Source organism: Mixophyes fleayi, chromosome 4, assembly GCF_038048845.1.
Source record: "Mixophyes fleayi isolate aMixFle1 chromosome 4, aMixFle1.hap1, whole genome shotgun sequence".
NCBI classification, from domain to species: Eukaryota; Metazoa; Chordata; class Amphibia; order Anura; family Limnodynastidae; genus Mixophyes; species Mixophyes fleayi.
The window spans coordinates 66,790,020-66,811,843 of NC_134405.1; the positions used below are offsets into that span (position 1 = coordinate 66,790,020).

Consider the following 21,824-nt stretch of genomic DNA (forward strand, 5'->3'; position numbering starts at 1 on the left):
CATTTCCACTGGTAAGTGCACCAGCTTAGCTCTTTCAGCACCTCTGCACCCCCAGATACAAGCTAAATTGTTGTTCCAATTCTGAAGAATTGGAAAGGTGGAAAGGCATTGTTCCATCATTGAACGAGATTATTAGTTCAGTTTAAAAATCTGGTTCAATGATATTTATTATGTGCTTTGGAATGATAATCGTTCCTTGTTGCAGGGTACACACTACTGTGATATCAGGCAAACAAGTTGTTTATTGTCTGATTGGCCCTATAATTGACTGAAAACACAGTAGTATGTACTCATCCTAAGAGTTACAGCAAGAGAACAGTCAGACAGGTCAGAGTCATGAGTCCAGAGTGAGCAATCTTAAAGCATAGGGTCAGCACTTAAATGGGTAGTCAGCCAAGGCCAATACCAGGAGTGGATTGGACAAGCCTGAAATAAGAATAACACAAGTATGGAGTAAGGAAATAACCTGACATCCAAACCGGCACTGGAAAACCCAAGTGCCCAGTCTCATCCATACTTTTTGCCAATAACTCTAACTTTTTTCCTTGGCACTACCCTCAAGCACTGTGATGTTACCAGATTTGATAGAACAAGGAACTTCACAGCTACAGTAGGGCATGCTGGTCAGATAAACAAAGGAAGCTTAGCAACAACAACTAAATAAGACAGATGCAGGCCAAACAATAGGACAGAATTACACAAGATGTATGTCCCCTTCATTTGTTCTTCCTGTACTCTACCCTATATATTAAAAATCAATAAAAAGAGCTATTGAAATATACACAAAACAAACAGGTCGGAGAGGGAAACATTGATTATATAAACAGAGCCACAAACTAAGACAAGAACAGAAGGTAACAAGCTAGAAATAAGACAATATTACAGCAATCATTTCCATTGTCCTAACTAAATACTCCTGGAGGTTGCTGGGAACAGGGAGAAAGTTTTACCACAGTACCTGCTTCAATAGTTTAGAATCTATTCATGAACAAGCACAAGATAAAAGCTCTGGGATTGAGTTTTGCTGCAGTGGAAAGTCAGGTAAGACTGAACAGTGCACATTATCTTCATGCTTCATAGATGGGATTTAGGTGTTCTTTAAATATCAGTGTGTGCTTTGAGTGTGACACTCAATAATGTAACACAATCAGATATCAGGCACTGTAAAGATGGTGTTTTTTTATAAAGCTATATTTATACATGGAATTGTTTCTTTGACAGTAACAGTGATTTACTTAGGTTGTGATTCCATTTTGAGATCAGTCAGGGAGTACCTGGCAGCTCTTGCACTAAAACGTAGTAGTAGTAAGACTTTGGGCCTGATTCATTAAAGCACGTAAATGCTGATAGGTGCCGTATTTTGCGCAAAATCGCTCTGCGCATGCGCAGACACAAATGGGAGGGCTGGAAAATCTTAGCCCAGGGGCAAGACTCGGCTCAACAGCCTATTTTAAAGGAGAAAAATGCAGATGGCCCAGTGACCCGGCCAATGGTAACCCACTATGTGACCAGCTTGGGGGAGCAGATGCCCCCCTGCCTAGCCCAACTTTGGAAACAAACCATACACCAAAGAACGCAGCCATGTGATGTTCAATTAATCTTTGAGCACAAAGAAGCCTTACTACAGCCTACGATTTCAGGGTTGGAACGGGGAGGGGAATGGGCATCTGTACGTAGTCAATGTACAGTAAGGGCGTGCCAAGCGCGAGGGCATGCAGCAGTATCCGATTCAACCTTTGGGCATCTCTACATGATTTTCAGTTGTACCACTTGCACCAGGTACAGTACAGGTCTGATATAAGTGGCGATTACTAGTGATGATGTCTGTGTATGCTTGCTAGAACATATGTTAGCAATCAGCAACTGTAAAAATGTATTTTATGCACAGTAGACATTAAAAACATCCTAATACATGGAACAAAACTGGGCAAAATTTTTTTTTTAATGTTTTGTCATTAATTGCTTTATTATTAACAGGTGACATTAATTAAATGAAAACAATTATTTAATAAAAAAAAATTCCGTTCTTTGGGGACTTCATATTCCACATATGTATTGGATGTATCTTACAGTGTCTTGTCTGTTAGAGCAGAGCGGACCTAGACCCGTGTTCATCAACAGACGTATCTATTTGAATACAGACATGCATATGCCCGACAAATGTACACAATACGTTTGTTTTGCGTTGAATGAGGACCGAGACCCTATGTGTTTAGTATAACAGCAAGATATCATTTTGGGGGGGATTTTAGACATTTTAGGCAGACCAGACAGCCTTGTTTGATTAACACTTTCACAGCCACATCCCACACATGCCCTGGCGTTTCTTGTCATGACAACTCCCCTTTCTGTTTAATAAAGATTGTCATCAGTTATAGTAAGATCCTGGATGCACAAATGATGATTTCCTCTTTGCTAGTTTTGGCTACATCTTTATTTTGGAGCTTATTAGAATGTTAACTGTCATGCGTTTGCTACAAATAAACCGCTTTTAAAGTCCATTTACAATGTCATAGGGAATGATGTTCCCTGTGCTAGCTGCTCAGGTCTGTTCACATCTGCAAGTGATTGTTAAATTGGGTCACATCACGGTCCCCATAGTCTATGAAGACTGCAGTGACCAACGTTACACTGGTAAGGCAGGTTGTCTTCAGTCTTTAATTAAGACAACAGATTATTAATATTTTAATAGCTTTTAAACATGGCAAACTTGCATCATTATGTCTCTACTGTCTGCTGTCTGTCCTCATTCCAACCATACGTAGCCACACAGAAATGTCAGTCTAACCTAGCTACTCAGGGATTGGTGGCTTATAATAATACTTCTGTCTTACCGTACCCACACGTCTTTTCCCCACCGCCAGCCACAATTTTTATTCCGCTCCTTTATATATCCATTATCCAGTGTTCCCCTCACCTCTTAGATTGTAAGCTGACTTCAACAGAGCCTTCTTTACCTTGTGTTTCATGTCATTGTAAGTAATTTGTTTGTATTATGATCCCCTGAATGTTTAAAGCTGAGTAATGTGTTGGCACTTTATAAATAAAATATAATAATAATAATATACCTAAGTTGTTGGACTTGTGGTGCACATTATTCTATCTGAGTGTACTGTATATCTATATATTCAGTCATCCTGCATGATGATGGTGTCTATAACCTGATAATGTGTAACTGAGACCTGACAAAAGGAAGCCAGTGGAATTACTGTGCCACTCTTCTATTACACTGATTGCCGGATATGGTTGTTTTAGAAACCCCATAAGAGAAAGTTGTTTGCTAGTGAGGGTGATTTACAAACCACAGCCTACAGCACAAAGTCTCCCTGGTGACATCACGTGACTGCTTTTACAAATATTCACCCAGCTGTGTGGAGAAGCATAGGTATTTGTGAACTAAGACGAGGGCATCTGTGAAAGGTTTCACTGTCCAAAGAAAGGAGTTGGGGAGGCACATGGAGAGCGTTTCTTACAGAGCATGGATTAGGGCAGGGTTTCCCAAACCCAGTCCTCAGGGCTCCCCAACAGTGCATGTTTTCAATATCTCCTTGCTGGAGCACAGGTGTATTCATTACTGACTGACACATTGTAACAGATCCACAGGTGGTCCTAATTATGTCAGATGTGATCCAGAAAACCTGCACTGTTGGGAAGCCCTGAGGACTGGGGTTGGGAAACCCTGGATTAGGGGAAGAAGTGCGTCTACTTCTGCATAACATGCAACAATGAGATTGATAAATGAGGTAAAGGGATGGAGTGGGCACATTTACAATGGTGGTCCTACTTTGTGGAAGATGCACAGCCTTTTTTACCTGTCAAAGTCCAGCGTCGCGTTATATACTTTTATTGGGACACCTTCTAGACGCACTTCTGTGGAAAAACACATTGCTAGGCACACTTCAACCGATTTAATACAAATGTTCAAACACAAATAAGTTATATAGTAGACCCTATATCCTCTCACTCTTGTTATTAAATATATTAATGAAGTTAAACAGGATATGGCTCTAAAGTTGATGTGACATTGATTTTCTGGGGTGCAGTTCCACGGACTATTGACGGGACATATACTTTAAAATGCACTAAGCGGACAAGTAGGTAGACGCACAAAAATGTATATCAGTGTCTCTGTCAGTACCTCTGCAGTTCCTGTAGATCCATCTCATTATACGCTGGAGATAAATTATTTGAGCCTTTATGGGGGAGCTGGTCTATTGCAGTGACTAAGGGTTATGTTTTGGATGGGATATTAGTCTTATTGGGGCCTTTCTGGGCAATAACGTTTCAAAGAGATCAGAGGAGGTTCATATTGCTCTTTTCACTGCCAAGAAGGCTAAGATGAAACATAACTAGAAGGAGATGATATACCCTCGAACCTAAATAGTAAGAATCTTAATGATTGTTATACTGTTTTTGCAAATTTTTGATGAGTTACAAAATAAGCGGCTGAGTAATTGAGTTAAAGCCAATACAGTGAAAAAAGACCCAGATGTGAATCATGTGTTGTTCTCATCTGATAATACCCACTGGGCCCTCAAACATACTGTCTCTTGCTCACATATTGTGCCAACATACATATAGTTTTTTTTAGCATTACCAACATATAAATAAAAGGACAACAGTGTTGCATCCAGCATTATTTAGATAAACATTGTTCCCAGTATAAAGTGCCTGCATACATATTGTCCCTTGCCCAAACAACAGCTTCACCTACCTGGATCAAGAGTGCATTGTGCACCAGCCATTTAGTGACTGAACCAAGTGCTATCTCAACAGGACAACAGCTACTGCCCCGTTCACATTCTCTGGCTGGATCTTCTTCTTACAAAAAGTTTGAGGCCTGGCTAGATCAGAAGTCAAGAGATGTCCTGGCCATTGGGTAGTCACTGTACCCAACTATATGGCATGGCTGGTGCAGCTCAATGTAATGTAGACAGCAAGATTTATCGTGAATCTCTTGATCTACCGCAGCTCCTCCTAATTGCCCTATAAGGGCATGAAAATTTATGAGTGTGAAGAAACCAGGACCAAAGTACAGGCCTGCTAGGGGATCCTCAGTCTTACCCTGATTGTCTAACATGAATACCAATGGGATAAAACGATATAGCGTTTACATGTGAATTTTTACGTAATTAAAAGCAAAGATGTGCATGTACGCCTGAATTGTCTGACATAATTATACAACTGAGACAAATAAATATATAGATTAACTGGTAGCTCCAAAACAGAATCTTGAATTATTCGGACCATATAACATCATAAACACCACAGATTGCAGAACAATTTATGCTGTATTCATCATGTTTTTCAGACTTTTTTATTGATAAAAACTACACAAAAGCTATAACTGATCATAATAGTATTTAAAAAAACAAAACAATTTTTTACTCTTTTGTGATTTGAAACCGTCAATAAAATTCAAATAAATCAATGTGGGAATGATAATCCTTATATGTGTGTGAAGGGGCCAGACGAAGGCTTCCCACAGCCTGTTCTGTAGATTTTTCGTGATTCTAGCCCACCGGAGAGACTCTGATTGAGGCTGGCCCCTCCAGAACACTGCCCCCTGTGGCTGTCAGTCTGATACAAAGCAAACCTTTCTAACAGGAAAACAGGAAAGAAACACAGTTGAAAGAGATCCACTGGGTTATTCAACATGAAACAAGAAGCATTCCCTATCCCCAAAATCCCCACAGTCTACCCCTTTTGGTTCATCTGTATTGGAACCATGCAACGTGTAGAAAAAAGGAACCAAATGTACAAGCTGATTTAACTCCGTACATAGCAGAAGTGGATCCAAAACTGGTTAGAAATCCCTTACATGATCCAGTTTTATGTTTTTATTTTATACTTTTATTTACTTTACTTATGTTTTTCTTTTTTTACACCAGTGGGGTTTTGATAATCCTTTAAAGCCAAAATATACCCCTTGCTGTTTCTAAGTCATCCTTTTATGTTTCATGGCCCTGCAACCATAAATCTGTTCCGTGCTCAACGTTTTTAGTTTTGCGCTATTTTTTTTTTTTGTTTGTTATTCCGAGAGTACGTAACATCTACAGAGTACCCCCCTGTCAACTGCATTCTGTAGGTGTCCGCTGTCCTCTGCTTCCAGGGTGTACAATCCAGAAACAAGCCTCCTGATGTTACTGGTTTGGTATCCTCTCAATGTATATGGCAGGTGCTGCTGAGCAAGCTATAGTTGAGATGTAGCTCTGGTCCCTGCTAAGCTCTAGGTTGGTGGTCTCTCTTCGCTCTGGAGATGTCCCATCGTAGCCCTTATTTACAAGGAGTGTCTTGTGTGTCTGGCAATATCCGACCATGGGCGGGTCATAGGTGTAGTATGGTAGAGTCTTGATGTGCCGTGGAATCTGGATACAGAGTGACAAAACAAATGAATTAGGGGTCTTCAAAAACAATATCAAACCATTTCTAATTTCTCATTAACCAATTATAGAAACCAGGTAAACACAGTATACTTATACACCGGCTAACTTTTGACTTGTTTTTTAAGTGTCATGTAAATATAAGTTAATATAAGTTTTATTATTGCATTTTACACCTTCATTTTACATATTTATAGTGTTCTTCAGAAAATAGCAAACTTTTTCTGTTTGCTAACAACATCCGTAGACAAATTATACAGATCAAACCCCTTAATAAAATGAGTAGGACGCAAATGCTAGTTACATATATTAAAAAGACAAGAAGGAAAGGAAAATAATCAGGATAATTAGCTGCACTCAACACTCTAAATAACAAGTTATAAATGAGTGTCGCTAATTATTGTGACTTCCACTTCTTTTATTTGTATTGTTTGATAACTACGATAACTAGTTACATACGCTAGGTAAGAACCCTCCACACACAAATTTGTTGTGTGGTGTTAAAGGAGAACTAATGTCATATAAAATTGTATGTATGCATATATTAAATACATATATACTGAAATAATACCTAACGTATATAAACGATAGATCAGACACCAATGAATCATGAGCTGTCATTTATAAATGATGTGGGAAGATCGCCCTGTTTTGAGGGTCTCTCACCCGCCAACATTGAAACCAGGTGGTCAGTGACAGTCGGCACCCATAGATATATACATAGGCTCAAAGTAGACCCAGTGACATTTTGACGTCCTCACAACTTCCCCCAGCTGGGGAACGCCTGCCAGGGCAGGGGAGAGCTGGTCCAACTCTCCCTGCATCTCTGGATTAATAAATCAGTCATAATTAGAGATGAGCGGGCTCGGATTCTGCTAATCCGAGCCCACCCGAACAGTGCGGATCCGAACGGGATCCGAGCACTGTTCGGATATTTCCGGCGGGCAAAAAATTGAAAACGAGGCTCTGTCGTCCAAGTCACGCGTCGAATCTCGCGAGGGGTGGGAGGGAGGGCCCAGAACAATTCCATCTTGTAGCTCTTTTTTTGGCATTATGTGCTCAAGCTACCTCGGTGCAACCTTTTGGCCTAAAAACAATATTGTGAGGTGTTCAGAATAGACTGGAAATTAGTGGAAATGATTGTTTTTGAATGTTATTGAGGTTAATAATAGCGTAGGAGTGAAAAAAAAACCACAAAACTGGTTTTTAGCACTTTTTATGCTTTTTTAAAAATAAATCAGAACCAAAACCTTTCGTCGGATGTTTTGGCAAAACAAATCAGAACCCAAAACCTCAAGCTAATCAGAACCCAAAACCCAAAACACTAAAAGTGTCCGGTGCACACCCTTAGTCATAATAGTAATCTATTGCTAGCCGACATGTTAGCTAGCATTTTATGGCTATTACAAGTGAGCTATTGCAGGAGATATTTAGGGGAACACATGGATCAGCCCCCCCTTACCCTGACAGGCCCCTTAATATAAAATGTAAAAAAAAAAAAAAAGCCAACATTTTAAAAACATAGCATTAAAATATAAAATGATCCTTGTCCCCACCCCAATAGGTCCTGTTCTAGCCCCCCTAAATATGTCTGTGACACATTTGAATAAGTTTCACATACGAATGCAAAGATGCATAAATGTAACCCCAAATGCATGCAGCCCCCAACCTACAATAAACCACCTTCACCACAAGTTTCATATGAGCGCTCCTAGTCCTATAGGCAGTTACTGCTACCCTAAGGATTTCTGTACATTTTGTCCCTATATAAGCCGATTAATAAACAGGTATTTATTGGGAAGGAATAGCAAAAGAAATCCCTGTCGGTCCCTGTAAAAAAAAATTTTTTTGGTGTGTTTATGTATTTGGCTAAAATTTACGATGGGGAAACTATCCAAGCTTAACACCAATGATACACGCTCTAGGGTAAACGCCAAACCTTTATTGGTTCTCACTACCAATTATAAATTATGTCCCTCTTATCACTACAAATCACTCACAAGAATGTATCATCCTCCTTATTATCCTCCATGTTACTCTTATTAGAAAACATCAGTTCATTCATTTTATTTTTTACCAACACAGCAGATCACTATGTAAACATATTTTTTTTCTGAAAAACAATTTAGATTTTAAATTGTATCAATATCACACATTCTGTTTATTCTATTGTAATGTGTAGGACAAGTTATCAACTCTTTATTCCTTAAATTATTTTGTTTAACCTTTTAACTGTATTCTTTACTTTTGCTATCAATATAATAAAAAGGTTGGACATATTAACTTTGCTTCGCATTGAGGTATTAGACACTACAATCTTCCTGCATTAGTTTGACAGGAACCTGACATCACTACTCAGGGGCTCCTGTTGAGTTGAACGCAATTTGCATTGTTGGCGTATAATACACTTGTTTACTTCTGTACTAGTTCCAGAACTAATGGTGTGTGCGCATGCTCAGATGTAAGATGTATTCTTCACCAACACATGTATTTCTAACATTATCAAACACTCATCCTGTGGCGTCTTGCTTTCCTCCATTTCCCTCTTCAGATCATGACACTAAACCGTCACATCACATTTAAATAATGACAAAAGTGTACAGGTCACAGGGACTGATTAAGATTTTCCTAGGCTAATATGTTAGTATCACCCCCAGCTTCCACGCCAAGCTAATACATGGATGGTAAACATGAACCAATCCTTACTGCAAGATTTTGTTTTCTTCTCCCCTCCATAAATGTTTTTGCTCCTGTGTTCTTTAAAACTCAGCTCCACTTGACTTTTTAAAAGAATCGCAGCAATTTTTGTTACTCATTTTGTTTTCAGTAAAATCAGAACTGTATAGCAGAAAAGAGGCATAAACTAGCGCTACCTAGGGTGAAGATATGAAGGTGAAGAGGGCGGGATTGTCACACCTTCTCCTGTCGTCATCCTTGTCTCTCCTACTCGCTTATCCTCAAGAGCCCGCCCATTGGGCCTGCTTCACCAAGGAAGGAAAGCAAAAAAAAGGAGTAACTTTGCACCTGGGCAAAACCATGTTGCATTGGAGGGGGAGGTAAATTTAAAATGTCATGGCAGATTTATAGTTGGGGTAGGGCATGTCCTAGATCAACTTTAAATTTCAGTGTAAAAATAAAGCTATCAAGTATTTGTGTGCTACATGAAAAACAGACAGTATTTATCTTATGGGCAAAATAGTAAAATAATTTGCACCCTTTGCATTGTAACATGGTTTGTCCTGGAGTAAACTTGCACCTTTTTTTACCTTACTTACCTTAATGAATCAGGCCCATTGCCTTCAGCCACTGCCATGGGAATACGCCAAGATTAAAACCATACTACATTTTTCTTTCATCATTTCTTTTTACTTTGGGGAACTATTCTATTTTAAAACTGATTTCGGTTTATACCTCTCCATGTCACAATTTTGTACCCCATAATTTTGTACACCCCCTAAAGTCTAGCACCCTAGGCTGCAGCCTAGTCTGCCCATTGGATAATCAGGCCTTGCAGGTGACTTTCTCCCACCAGGGTCACTGAGAGCTATTTCTGGCCCCATTGTGGTCTATTCTTGATCCACCTTTTCTAGGTTTGCGTGTAAAACCTTAGCAAAACCCATTGCTGTGCATGCCAATGTAAATTACACCCAAGTTGCATTCAACTCTGCATCAGGCACATAAAACTTTTATCCTGTTAGTGAACTGAATCACAATGGGTCATTCCTGTAAGTCCTTTTGGGCTAATGTGAACAACCTGGCTACCAACATTCCTGACTGAAAAATTCTAGCACATTAAGCCCCACTTCTAATAAACCCAAATCACTTGCATTTCGCTGTGGTCATTCTCTTTTAGGTCACCAGAAACTGGGACTGTCCTACAAAAATCGTCACTGTTGAAGGTTATGAACATGTAGGAAAAGTTTCTTTTTCAGTTCTGTTTTTATTAATAGCATTCATGTTTACAACGGTCAGCACACATAAATTACTAAAAGATTTTGTTCTCTGCGCTAGAAATGTAAATGAGCTGGAAAGAATGGAGAGGCATAGTACAAATTACAATCATCTCACAGATGATGATGTTTAATACTTAAATGAGAATATTGTTTCCTTTGCCTGTTCCTAGGATGGAAGAAGATAGGACCCTTCTCATTAAACACCGTAACTCTTGGCTAAGGAAATAAGTACAGCACGGAGGTAGGGTTCGCATTTGACAGTCATGACAGGTAAGCTTCGAAGCATAAGACATGAGGTTTGTGGTTCTATGGTCAGATGATATGAAGATAAGCAAGGAGTGTAGTCAGACAGTAGGAAAAGCTAGAGGAATACATGATACTTGTATAAGAGGTACAAGTAGCAGGAATAGGGAAATTAGATTGGCCACTTTATAGATCACCGGCAAGACTTCACCTTGAGTACTGTGTATAAAACACATTAATAAAATAGAAAAATAATCAAACATGTACAGCTTAGAGCAGGTACAATACAGATGTTATATGACAGACATATCCAAATAAGCAAGCTAGTATTTTTAAAAATAAGAACATTTGTAGAACAAAGGCACAGACTGATGGAGGAAAGGAAACATAAGGGCAATTTTTTTCTTTTACAGAAAAGGTGATAGATCCAGGGAATAGTCTCTCAGCAGTTGTGGTGAACACATATGTAGGAAATTATTTCAAGAATAGATAAACATTGCTATTTTTAATACTTAGAATATATTAGGGAATAAAAATTAAGTGAAACAAACAAAAAAAAATGACACCCAAAACACACACACACATTACAAGTGCAGACTAGATGGATACTTCTAACAACTGGGTACATTACATGTAGATTCATGGCATATTTTAGCATTTTTGATATGGGGCCCCCAGAGGCCCTCCCTTATCTGTGGAAACATTGGTGATGATATCACTAAAGTTTGCAGGGTAGGCAGAAGGGGTGCATCACTTTCCTTGCACATTTGTTTATATTGAACTCTGTGCAGGAGCAATCTAACCAGGAACCACTTGCAATAGTTCATTGTTATTACACAGGGACCAGCATCTGTCAGTCACAGAAGGTGACTGAGCTGCTGAGTGCGCACAGCCGCTGCAAAGGAGGTCGTACAGTTAAATCCGGCTGAATAAAGGGGTTAAGAAATTTGTTGAGACTAGAAGTGAGCGTGTGTTTTTTTTTAACTGCAAATATATTTTTATACCATGTAACATATTAGCTCAAAGTACAGCTAAACAAATAAGATTTTTTTTTTTCTTGTACACTAAGGATAAAGCCTCTCTCTACAGCAGGGCTCCTAGGCATGGACATAACACAGAGAATACTGTATGTACCGCACACTAATCTATTCTATGTTGTGTAACCGTGATCGCGCATCCATGAACTATTAAAAAAGGTTCACGCTCGTCTCCCTGGAGTCAATGACGGCCAGGATTGAGGTGTGCGGCTGCACTCAGGTGGTCGAGCATAAATAATAAATTGGTTATTTGGTGGAGATTGAATTAAGCAGCGCTTTATAACTTTATTTAGCGTTTACAACTTTAACTCCTAGAAACAGTATAGCCAGTATACAGAGCAATGGGAAACCAAATTTCAAGTATCACCTACACTGCTTTGATGAGTGACAGCAACTAAATCAGTTCATACCATGTAGTCCAGGATAGCAGCATGAGCTCGGAGTTCAGTTCATGCAATCAGAGGCAGAGTTAATGGGGTGAGTGTTTAATTTGAGACACAGACAGTGTCTCATTCATTAATGTAATCAAGCGTGTCTTACGGGCGCGCTCTGATACTGCAGCGTCTCACCAGAGAGTAGCAATGGCATTAGGATCATTCTCCATATTGACTCGATGGTGAACAGATAGCACAAGTCATCTGAAAAAGACAGCTTTAAAGCTTTCATTGTTTGTAATGAGTTTGCCTGTCACGAGGTAACCAGGCAGCCATGTTGTGGGCCGAATCAATATTCATGTAAGAACAGCCGATCAATTCACTAGGAAATAGTCATACAGCTGGTTGCTAGTGAATGATGGGCTGTATTTCTGCCCCCCAGTCTGGTCCCATAGCGGGTTGCCTTGGATTGGGTCACTGAGCTACCTGCAAGTGTTTCCTTCAAAATATTTCTAAAAGGCTGCTGAGCTGGCTCCACCCCCCCCCCCCATCCCCCCTCCACCTCCCTGGCTAAAATTTGCCAGCCAATCCCTGCTTGGTATTGAGCAGTACTTGACAGTGTCAGTAGGGGAGCTATCTAACAGCAATAACTATAATTCTATATTAATATTCAATTTCAAAATCATTTTGCAATAAACATAATGCTATAGTTAAGATGGACCTAGAACAAGAGTTTAATAAGTCTGTGGCTTAAAACAGGAAATAAATGTGAGGGTAGATGGATTTTGTTCTTACTCTCTGTGATATTCTACAGCTCTATATCTTTTACTGACCTAGAAAGAGCGATCTTATGGGCTGAACATCCCGCTTCCCTTGTATCATGCCTGTGCTAGGCTCTTTTGCAGTTATGCTGAATCCAAAAGGACACAACCTCAGCAATAAGGAGTAAGTGACAAAATAAACGACTCTTCTAAGTGTGAGAATTGGATGAACTCTGCATCAACCGGCTCCCATTCCAGGGTGGCAATTTGCTGAAATCATTTCTCAGTACATTGAATTCTGTAAGCTTGGAGGTTGTCATCAATGTGTCTTGTATCACTGTGCAACTAAATCCAACAGCTATTTTTCTCCAGGTAATCAGAGGATCCCTGTTCTAGGACAGACTCATGCGGGACATGTTGTATTTATTTCACTGAAGAGTTAACTGGGCACACAGTTCAGGCAGCCTTGCATAGGGGGGAAAATACATATGGAGTAGATTTTGTGCAAAGCTTAACCCTTTCAGTGGCAGACATATGAACTGGTGCAATCACTGGTGTCATCTGTCAGTTTCGAAAAGGGTTAAAACTTATTATTTCCTCCAAACAATTGAGATATATATGGGCAGCACGGTGGCACAGTTGTCAGCACTGCTGCCTCAAAGCACTGGGGTCATGGGTTGGATTCCAACCTGCACCCTATCTGTGTGAAGTTTGCATGTTCTCCCGTCTGTTTCCTACAGGGGCTCCGGTTTCCACCCTCACAGACCAAAAACCTACGGTAGGTTAATTGGCTTTCGACAAAAAATGACCCTAGTATGTGGTGGTAGGGAATTTAGAGTGTACGCTCCAATGGGGCATGGACTGATGTGAACGATTACATAAAATAACAGCTGAGTATGCCCTACCCTCTGCAACATGGTAATGTGCTTTGTAACAATCATGGAAATACCAATATATTACAGAAAATACATTTGTGTGTGTTTCCTATTGGGAATTTAATTTCAAGTATTAGCTATATACATTGACGTGCATTAATATACTATGAAATAAGCTTGGATGTAGGGGACAACAAAACTGTTATGTTAGAGCATGTCAAGGCATGCATATATACTCAGTGCAACGTGGGACAACTGCTTTGGGACTTACACTATATATTTATAATATACTCTACATGTCCTGTAGTGTAACACATGTGATGACACAGAGAAGTATGTGTAGGGTCGCAGAAGAGAGTGATCTCAATTGTGCTCAAGAACGATTGGCAGTCCAGTAGAACACCAATCACTTCCTGTATGTGAGATTGGCTCATCCTGGCTCCTAATCTGTAATTAGCAGTGTACCCTGAAAAGCAGATGGACATGTTCATTTTATGTCCATGGTACTAAGAGTGATAAGAGTAGAATCCACGCTCTCTTATGACTGATCTTCGAATAGATGCAGGTATTAAAAATTAATTGCAAAATACTTATATGCCATTGGGCACTGTTTGTTTGCTGCTGCTAAAAAAACTTTTCTCTTTACATATGATTTTACATTAATCATACTTAATTTTTCCCTCTGAATTTTGTTTGTGGTCTTTATAAACCAACTCCTTTTCCCAGTAAAAACAGTGGAAGGATTTTTGACAAAGGGGAATGGGCATGTGAGCTTCACAAACACTAATTTACGCCCCATTTACTTACAATGCAAATTGAGAACAAAGTGAGAAATGTTAACTAGGTTCAAATCCTATTTTTGGCTCATTGAGGCTTGGACAAGGTGTCTTCACATTTTACAATTTATCAGGCACAAATTGAGGGTTCTGGGGCAGAATAGGAATAGATAGAGCCATATATCCACAGAACAGAGCATCACTGAGCCCCATATTAAAATCTGGAGGAGACCCAGTGATCGCGCTTCCACCTCCCGTGCACCCGTTGTGCTCTTAGGTAGTGCAGGGCCTCTTATCAGCATGGACAGGTACAATCTGTCCATGCTCAGAAGATGCTCTTGACATGGTGATTGGTTATTTCCACCATTTACAGGGCCCAAACAAGCCTCCCCCTCTGTCACTGCATATCAATGTTGGGGACCTGCCTCAGTATAACGAGTGCATTATCACAAACCCAGCCCTCAAGTTTCTCCATTATGTTTTGTGGTTCCTTTGTGAGAACAGATGACATCATTAGTTTAAATCACCAATACACGATTATGGGAATTCTGCAAACATGACCTACTGGGGCACTTAAAGTGTGCCTGTTACCTATTCGCCCAATTTGTAGGCAGCCTATCAATTCACTGGGAAGTAGTGACATTGCTGGGGCATGTAGCACGAAGGGCCCAAAGACCCAATGATTTATTTAGTTCCCATTGAATTTTGGGCTGCATTGTTATGAATATTTATCCAGCCAATAAAATGGCTGTCAGCACTATGCGTAGGCAACGGATGTATCATGTCTGACAAAGAATAAGGCATGCTGTCACTCTACGCACAAGTGTGGACAGCAAGTAGGTTAATACTGGGCATGGCTGACAGAATGAATGTGATAGCACAGCAAGTGAGTTACTGCATATCTTATCTTTTGTGCCGGGTGACAGACTCCTGACTGTTATGTAACTAAAATGTCTTCTCAATTCAATCTGACAGCAAGAAAATGAAGGGTCCACCACTTGCGTTGATTTATCATTCTAGATATCAGCCTTGTGTAAGTCTTTTGCTAAAAACCCCAGTGATCATCGCATTTATGGAATCATAATTATTTGTGGCATTATCTACAATGATGTAACAATGTAACAAGTTCATCTGTAAGTGAACAAACAACCATACAAACAGTAATTGCTTTGGCGTAGTTTATTCCTTTATTTCTAGAAGGATGAACATAGTTATATAATTATACGAGCTTTAGTTCTAAATCAAATGGCTGATTTAACAAGGACCCTATATATTTACGGGTGTATTGCAGGTGATATCTGCCTCACCCTACATATATAGGGCAAAACAAGGGTTACATGCTCCAATTTTGGGTCAATTTGAATGAAAATGACAAATTTGTTCAACCACGCCTGTACATGTATAAGCATACTAAATACCCTGAGTGATGATTGGTTCGTGCTTTGCAGTGCATGTGTCAAATGACACTATCTTCTGTTCTCACAAATTTGATACCCCCTTGGCAACACCCATTTACTTCAATAGGACAGCATGTTTTATGTTTTGTTTTTATAGTTTTTTGGTTTTGTTTTTAAAAGCCTGCAGAAAAAGTGCCACAGTGACACCACCCTAAGGGTAGTTGCAAAGAGATTCCAAATATGTGCTTCAAAGCTGAACTTACTTGTTATTTGTGGGTTTAGTTACAGGAAAATAGAATACTTTTCTAATGTGTAGATTGAATTATTGAACTTTAGAACAAAATGTTGTTTTAGGATCCTGATTGTATTATTTTGCTATGATGACATTTGCTATTTACATCAGGAGGGAGAAGGGGGTTGGGGGAGGTCTAACACTTCGAAAGCATGCACACTCCTTGCGCGTGGCCTTGACCACTGTGACACGGACACGCCCCTAACGAGACTCTTTCGGTGAAGTCTCAGCTGTGTCCCAACTTGCTATTAATATCTAAAACCTCCACATATACAGCACATAAAGAGTAGGTGCATCAAAATAAACCAGTTGGAGCAGTGATGGAATACTCTCCCACATGCCCTCTTAGCTCTATGCTCTGACATGCGCCTCAGCTGCTCTGTGAAAACGATCGCTTCCTCCCTCCCACAAGACATCTCCCATGCCTATCTTCTGGAATTCCCTACCACGCCCAATCAGACTCTCACTCCTTCCTGCATTTAAGTCTTAAAACTATTTCTGAAAACCCGCCTCCTTATTAGAGCTTATCCACTCCCGCCTATACGCCTTCACCTTTTTTTTGGACCTCCCCTCCAATGGGCAAAGGGGGAAGTGATGACACCATTCACATCATCGTGCAGCGGGGAACGGGTACAAGATGGCGCGATTTGCATCAGGTCCCACGTCATTGCTGCCTGAAGACATGAATCACATCCTCAAGCAGTGGAGGTGGGGCTTGATGACGTGAATCCCATCATACAGGCCCCTACCACTTCATAAGAAAGACAAACAGGGTCCAGCAAGGTGGCCAACTCTCCCAGGAGTCCAGGAGAACTCCCCAATATTCAAGATTCACCTGGACTTTCCAAGAGAGTGGGCAAGATTCCATATATGACCCACAGTGCTATGCCCTCACAACTGTTCTCATCTCCAATCTGTGCCCACTTGCCCCTCTTGTCTCAACTGTGCCCCTTTTCCCATTACAGTGTAAGATCTCTAATGAGCAGGTCTCTCCTTACACTATGTTTTCAAATCAAAATTTATTTTGTCTACCATATATGTCCCTGTTTTATGTATGCCCTATTTTCACCAGGCATACATAAGGTGCATGACAGCAACAAAGGTCGAAGTCAAAAAGATTCAATGATCTATGTACTAGCGTAAATAGAGCCCCAGTGCAACACAGAACACCATCATATGTAATATTGAGTTATTATATGTAAAATGCAGTTATGCACTAAAAAATTGAACAAAGCTGATTTCTGCCACCTCAGAGGTAACAGAGGATTTTGGCACACAAAGTAGGGGTAAGAGCATTATCAGCGTGCAGCCTGATAATGGTTTATCTCATTACCATGCATGGGTGCTCTTGCTCTGCCCCATCTGCTCCTCCAGCTGCACCCCTGGTGGATGGCCGTAGGTAGCGGTATCTATTCATTGGAATGTAGCAGAGTCTTTAGCAAGTACTGAGCACAGAAGCCACCCTTGCTCTAAAGCTCAGTTGCAGCTGCTTGAAAAGTTGCCAACGCAGTTTATTACACTGAATACAAGAAAGAGTTTTCCATTTGGTATTAACATTGTATTTGTAAGAAATGTGCTTCAGTCTAAGCATAACTTTTATATAGGAGCAAGAAAGAAAGCTAACAGGCGTATTTAAGGCAACCAATCAAGCATTAAACAGGATCTGAGGCTTTACAGCAGGTAGGAATAGGACACAATGGGTGGGACAAGCTTTTCTTATCTATAGGCAAGATTCTGTACAATGCGATAGCGGTTATCACCTTATATCACATGTTAATGGAATTCTTGTATGGTGGAAATCCTATTAACAGATGATAACATCAGGTAATAACCAATACCACAGTATGTATTACATTACGCTATGCTTCTGTTTACACGGGCAGAAATACTCCCTCCTCAAGAAACCTGCATTAAATGTGAAAATACATTCTTCCTTCTTCTAGCCCACTCCCTCCTTTCCACTCAGACATCTTTTAGGTGTGCAGGGGTTAATTAATTCAATCAATAATCCTGCAGAGTCCATGTGAAATTGAGTAAGTGACACAGAACACACCAACAAATGAGCAATGGGATTATGAAAAACCTTTAATGGTGCATTAGCTCGCTAATTAACCATGCAAAATCTTCTCTGCAGTTCGTCATGAGCTTGTGAAGACAAATAGTTTCCATATACAGGATGGCCTGTTGTACAGTAATTCACATCTATGCAAAATTGCTTTGCTATCTAAATACTTGATTTAGTGGCACTTGGAGGTACACATATTTCCTGACTAGTCTAGGCCTCTTAAAGAGTGTTTTAGGCATCTCCTTAGGTGAAATAATCATATTTTTTATTTTTACTATGTTTGCATTTGTGATTTTTCCAAAAAACTATCTTTTAGGGTGTAGAAGAAAAGTTTAAAGGGGCTTTCTACATTTACCCCTACCCCAAACCCACTGTAGTACATCATTGTTTGATCAATATATCAAGCTCCAAGCACTTACCGAAACAGAGGCAGGGGCGTGTACTTGGGCCTCCCTTGGGGGCATGGCACAAGGCGAATAAGGTAGGGATGGGGGGGCTCCATCTCCACTCCTGTGAGAGAGCCACAAGAAAAGAGATCCACACCACGGTACAAGAATGACAGCCGGATTATTACTGAATGTACACTAAGATCACCTAATCATGAGCCAGCTAGCATTATAACTGTGTTGGATCCTTCGGCTCTCCTACAGAATGCGTCAGCAGAAATCCACAAGCATAGCGGAGTAACTAGCATTACCCTTACATTTTTATCTTTTTATTGCTTAAATGGTCAGGTTTTTTTTATCTCAAAGGTCCAATCAGAATGAAATACAAGTCTTCTCATGTAGGAGATGTACACTGTCATAGGCTCTATCACCACCAAGGATTTCCTAAGCTGCCTATTAAAAGATATAAAAGTAAATTCCGAAGCTATAAAAATACAAATTCGTTGTTGAAATTTGATGATGTGTAATCTCATGCTCCTATTTTAATAAGAGGGTAGATCTAGGCTTTCCTAGCTAAATTTGGGTAAGGTGCATGTTCATTGTATTGAGCCCATAGGTAAAAATAAAAACTTTGTTTTCCACATTTTTGGCACAGATTTCTCAATGTTATAAAATCATGAAAATATACAAAAGTGACACATGTGATAAAGACAGACCCAGCGTGGACTAACTGATTGTTTATTTAAAACACAAATTAAGCTGGAGTGAGCAATATTCTAGATCAAAAAGTTGAACAACTGAATAAAGGGGTTGGTCCTAAACTGATCTGAGGCAAGACTTTTACTTGATATTTTTACTCATCACCATGAGCATTTCCAGCACGTCCTTCATTCCCACAACAGTAAATATAGATCGCTTCAAGTGGACCAGTTCCAAAAATGGAACGTGGGCGTATACCTATAAATAGGCAAATGTTCCAAGATTAAAGTCTACACAGGTGTTTTTTTCTGGTTTATAACCATGGCCCAGCATGTCATTATCTTGGTCCATTTATTCCACCCCACCCTCAGCTCAATGGAGGTGGCTAGATGCCTCTTGGCATTATCTTGAGTATCATCAATCCAATTTTAGAGCAGTCTTTGCATGGACTGTGCCCTCATGGCTGGAAATGAAGAACTGACAGTCATCCTTAATAAATGTTCCAGTAAAAGGTTTATACTTACATCATTTTTTTAGATCTATAGTCAGATGTTTCAAAATCTTATCACAGCTAAAAGATATATAATCCAAGGCTTTGTTCCAATGCAAACAGATGCACACGCATAAACTGGTAATAGAAAGTTCACAGAGACAACATGATGAGCATCAAGTAGTTGATTGGAACGGTACATAAATTATAGCTATTCTGTTAAATCCTCAGTGTTTTGGATTTTGGTTTGGTCATATCGTTAGAATTCAGTCAACTGAATCTAAATCATGATTTCTCTACAAAGTTATTGCTTCCTTGTAGTAGGATTGGTTTGATACACAGTAGAATACATAGTAATAGCATTCAGGATTCACATGAATTCTTTAATGGTTTTTGCCTTAATGTTTGGCCACAAACTCCTTGTTGCTAAGTGTACCCACTTAATGACCCAATTTTGAGAGACTGCTAAGCTGATACACTCTTCAACAACAATGACTTTGTCCGATACCCTAATCACCTATCTTCTTAACAGTGGGGTAAGGGTAAGACAAAAAAGCAGATTTTTTTTAAATCAAATTCTTAATGACATGATTGTGAGTATACATCATCATCATCATTATCATTATCATCACCATTTATTTATATAGCGCCACTGATTCCGCAGCGCTGTACAGAGAACTCATTCACATCAGTCCCTGCCTCACTGGAGCTTACAGTCTTAATTCCCTAATACACACACATACAGACAGAGAGAGACTAGGGTTAATTTTGATAGCAGTAAATTAACCTACTAGTATGTTTTTGGTGTGTGGGAGGAAACCGGAGCACCCGGAGGAAACCCACGCAAACACGGGGAGAACATACAAACTCCACACAGATAATGCCATGGTCAGGAATTGAACTCATGACCCCAGCGCTGTGAGGCAGAAGTGCTAACCACTTAGCCACCGTGCTGCCCATGTTTATTACACCATGTCTAGAGTACACTGACAGTAAAAGCAGTTATTACTAAGAATGTTTGTAGAAATAGATACATAAGCTTCTACGTACATTAATATATATGAAAAGCTGGCTGTCACTGAGCTGAATAATATACATGACATGTAATAACTAGTGTGTTATACTTCACTAAATATGTCTATCATGCTCCCTGTCACTCCTCTGCAGCAGGTTACTATGATAATCTCAGTAATAGGTTTAAACAATACATTTAAAGACATGTTTCTGTAATAACCCATCAGCAGGCATTTTAATAAATGTTACCAGCTAAAACAAACAAATCTGACAAAGCAGGAAGTAGCTAAGCAGAGGCAGGCTGGGCTGGGGGCAGAGGTCCATATGCCCCCCCCGGCCAGTCCCATAGTGGGCTACCTTGGGCTGGGTCACCTGCATTTTTCTCCTTTAAAATGTTCCTAATAGGCTACTGAATCAAGTCTTGTCCTCCTGGGCTAAAATATGCTAGCCCTCCCCTGGACTACGGGCCACCGGTGAAGGCTCGTAGGGCCACATGCCCCATGCCCATCACTGCTCTAAGCTATTACAGCATGTTCTCTTGCTGTGTGTATGTATATCTTCTTCATTCTGTGTCTGACTTCTCTGTCTTAGCAAGCCCAGCTGTAATGAATACCCAGCAACCTCCAGCAGTATATAAGGTCCGCTAAGCACTGAAGATTGCAGGAGCATTTTGTGGCCTGTCCCTGTGTCCAGCACTGGATCCGATCTTGCTGCATCCTTGTGTCAGGCTCAGTTTTTGCCTTTGCCTGTACTTGCTACCCTCCCTTGTCTCTCTATTCTGGTCTTGTCAGCCTCATGTTGCCCTACTGTGTTTCTGATGTTCCAAGTCCTGGGGCTCTCTAAGTGTCTGAAGGCAATTCAGAGGGGAAAGTCGGTTGATATAGGCCCAAGGGAACAAGGAGGGACTGAGAACTTTCGTCTTGTCTGTGTCCTATTTGTGTTTTCATTTGAGTCTTGATATTAACCCCTTCCTGATTGACTACTTGTCTTGGTTTTGACCTTTATTCATATGACTGAGAGCTCCATAATCCTGATCTTGGTCAGTCTGATTATTCTTTAATTGTATGTTTCATTGCTTA

General features: G+C 40.1%; 1 protein-coding gene across 2 annotated transcripts in view; it reads right to left on the minus strand.

The window, feature by feature from the left end:
- Nucleotides 1-5,301: 5,301 nt before the first annotated feature.
- LRRTM4 (leucine rich repeat transmembrane neuronal 4) overlaps nt 5,302-21,824 on the minus strand; it is a 480,365-nt gene continuing 463,842 nt past the window's right edge. The window contains exon 3 of one of the 2 annotated variants that reach the window (XM_075207379.1): nt 5,302-6,368. In XM_075207379.1, the coding sequence (XP_075063480.1) occupies nt 6,144-6,368 (225 nt within the window). In that variant the 3' untranslated portion in view covers nt 5,302-6,143. The remainder of the gene's footprint in view (nt 6,369-21,824) is intronic. The other variant, XM_075207380.1, reaches the window with a different exon arrangement.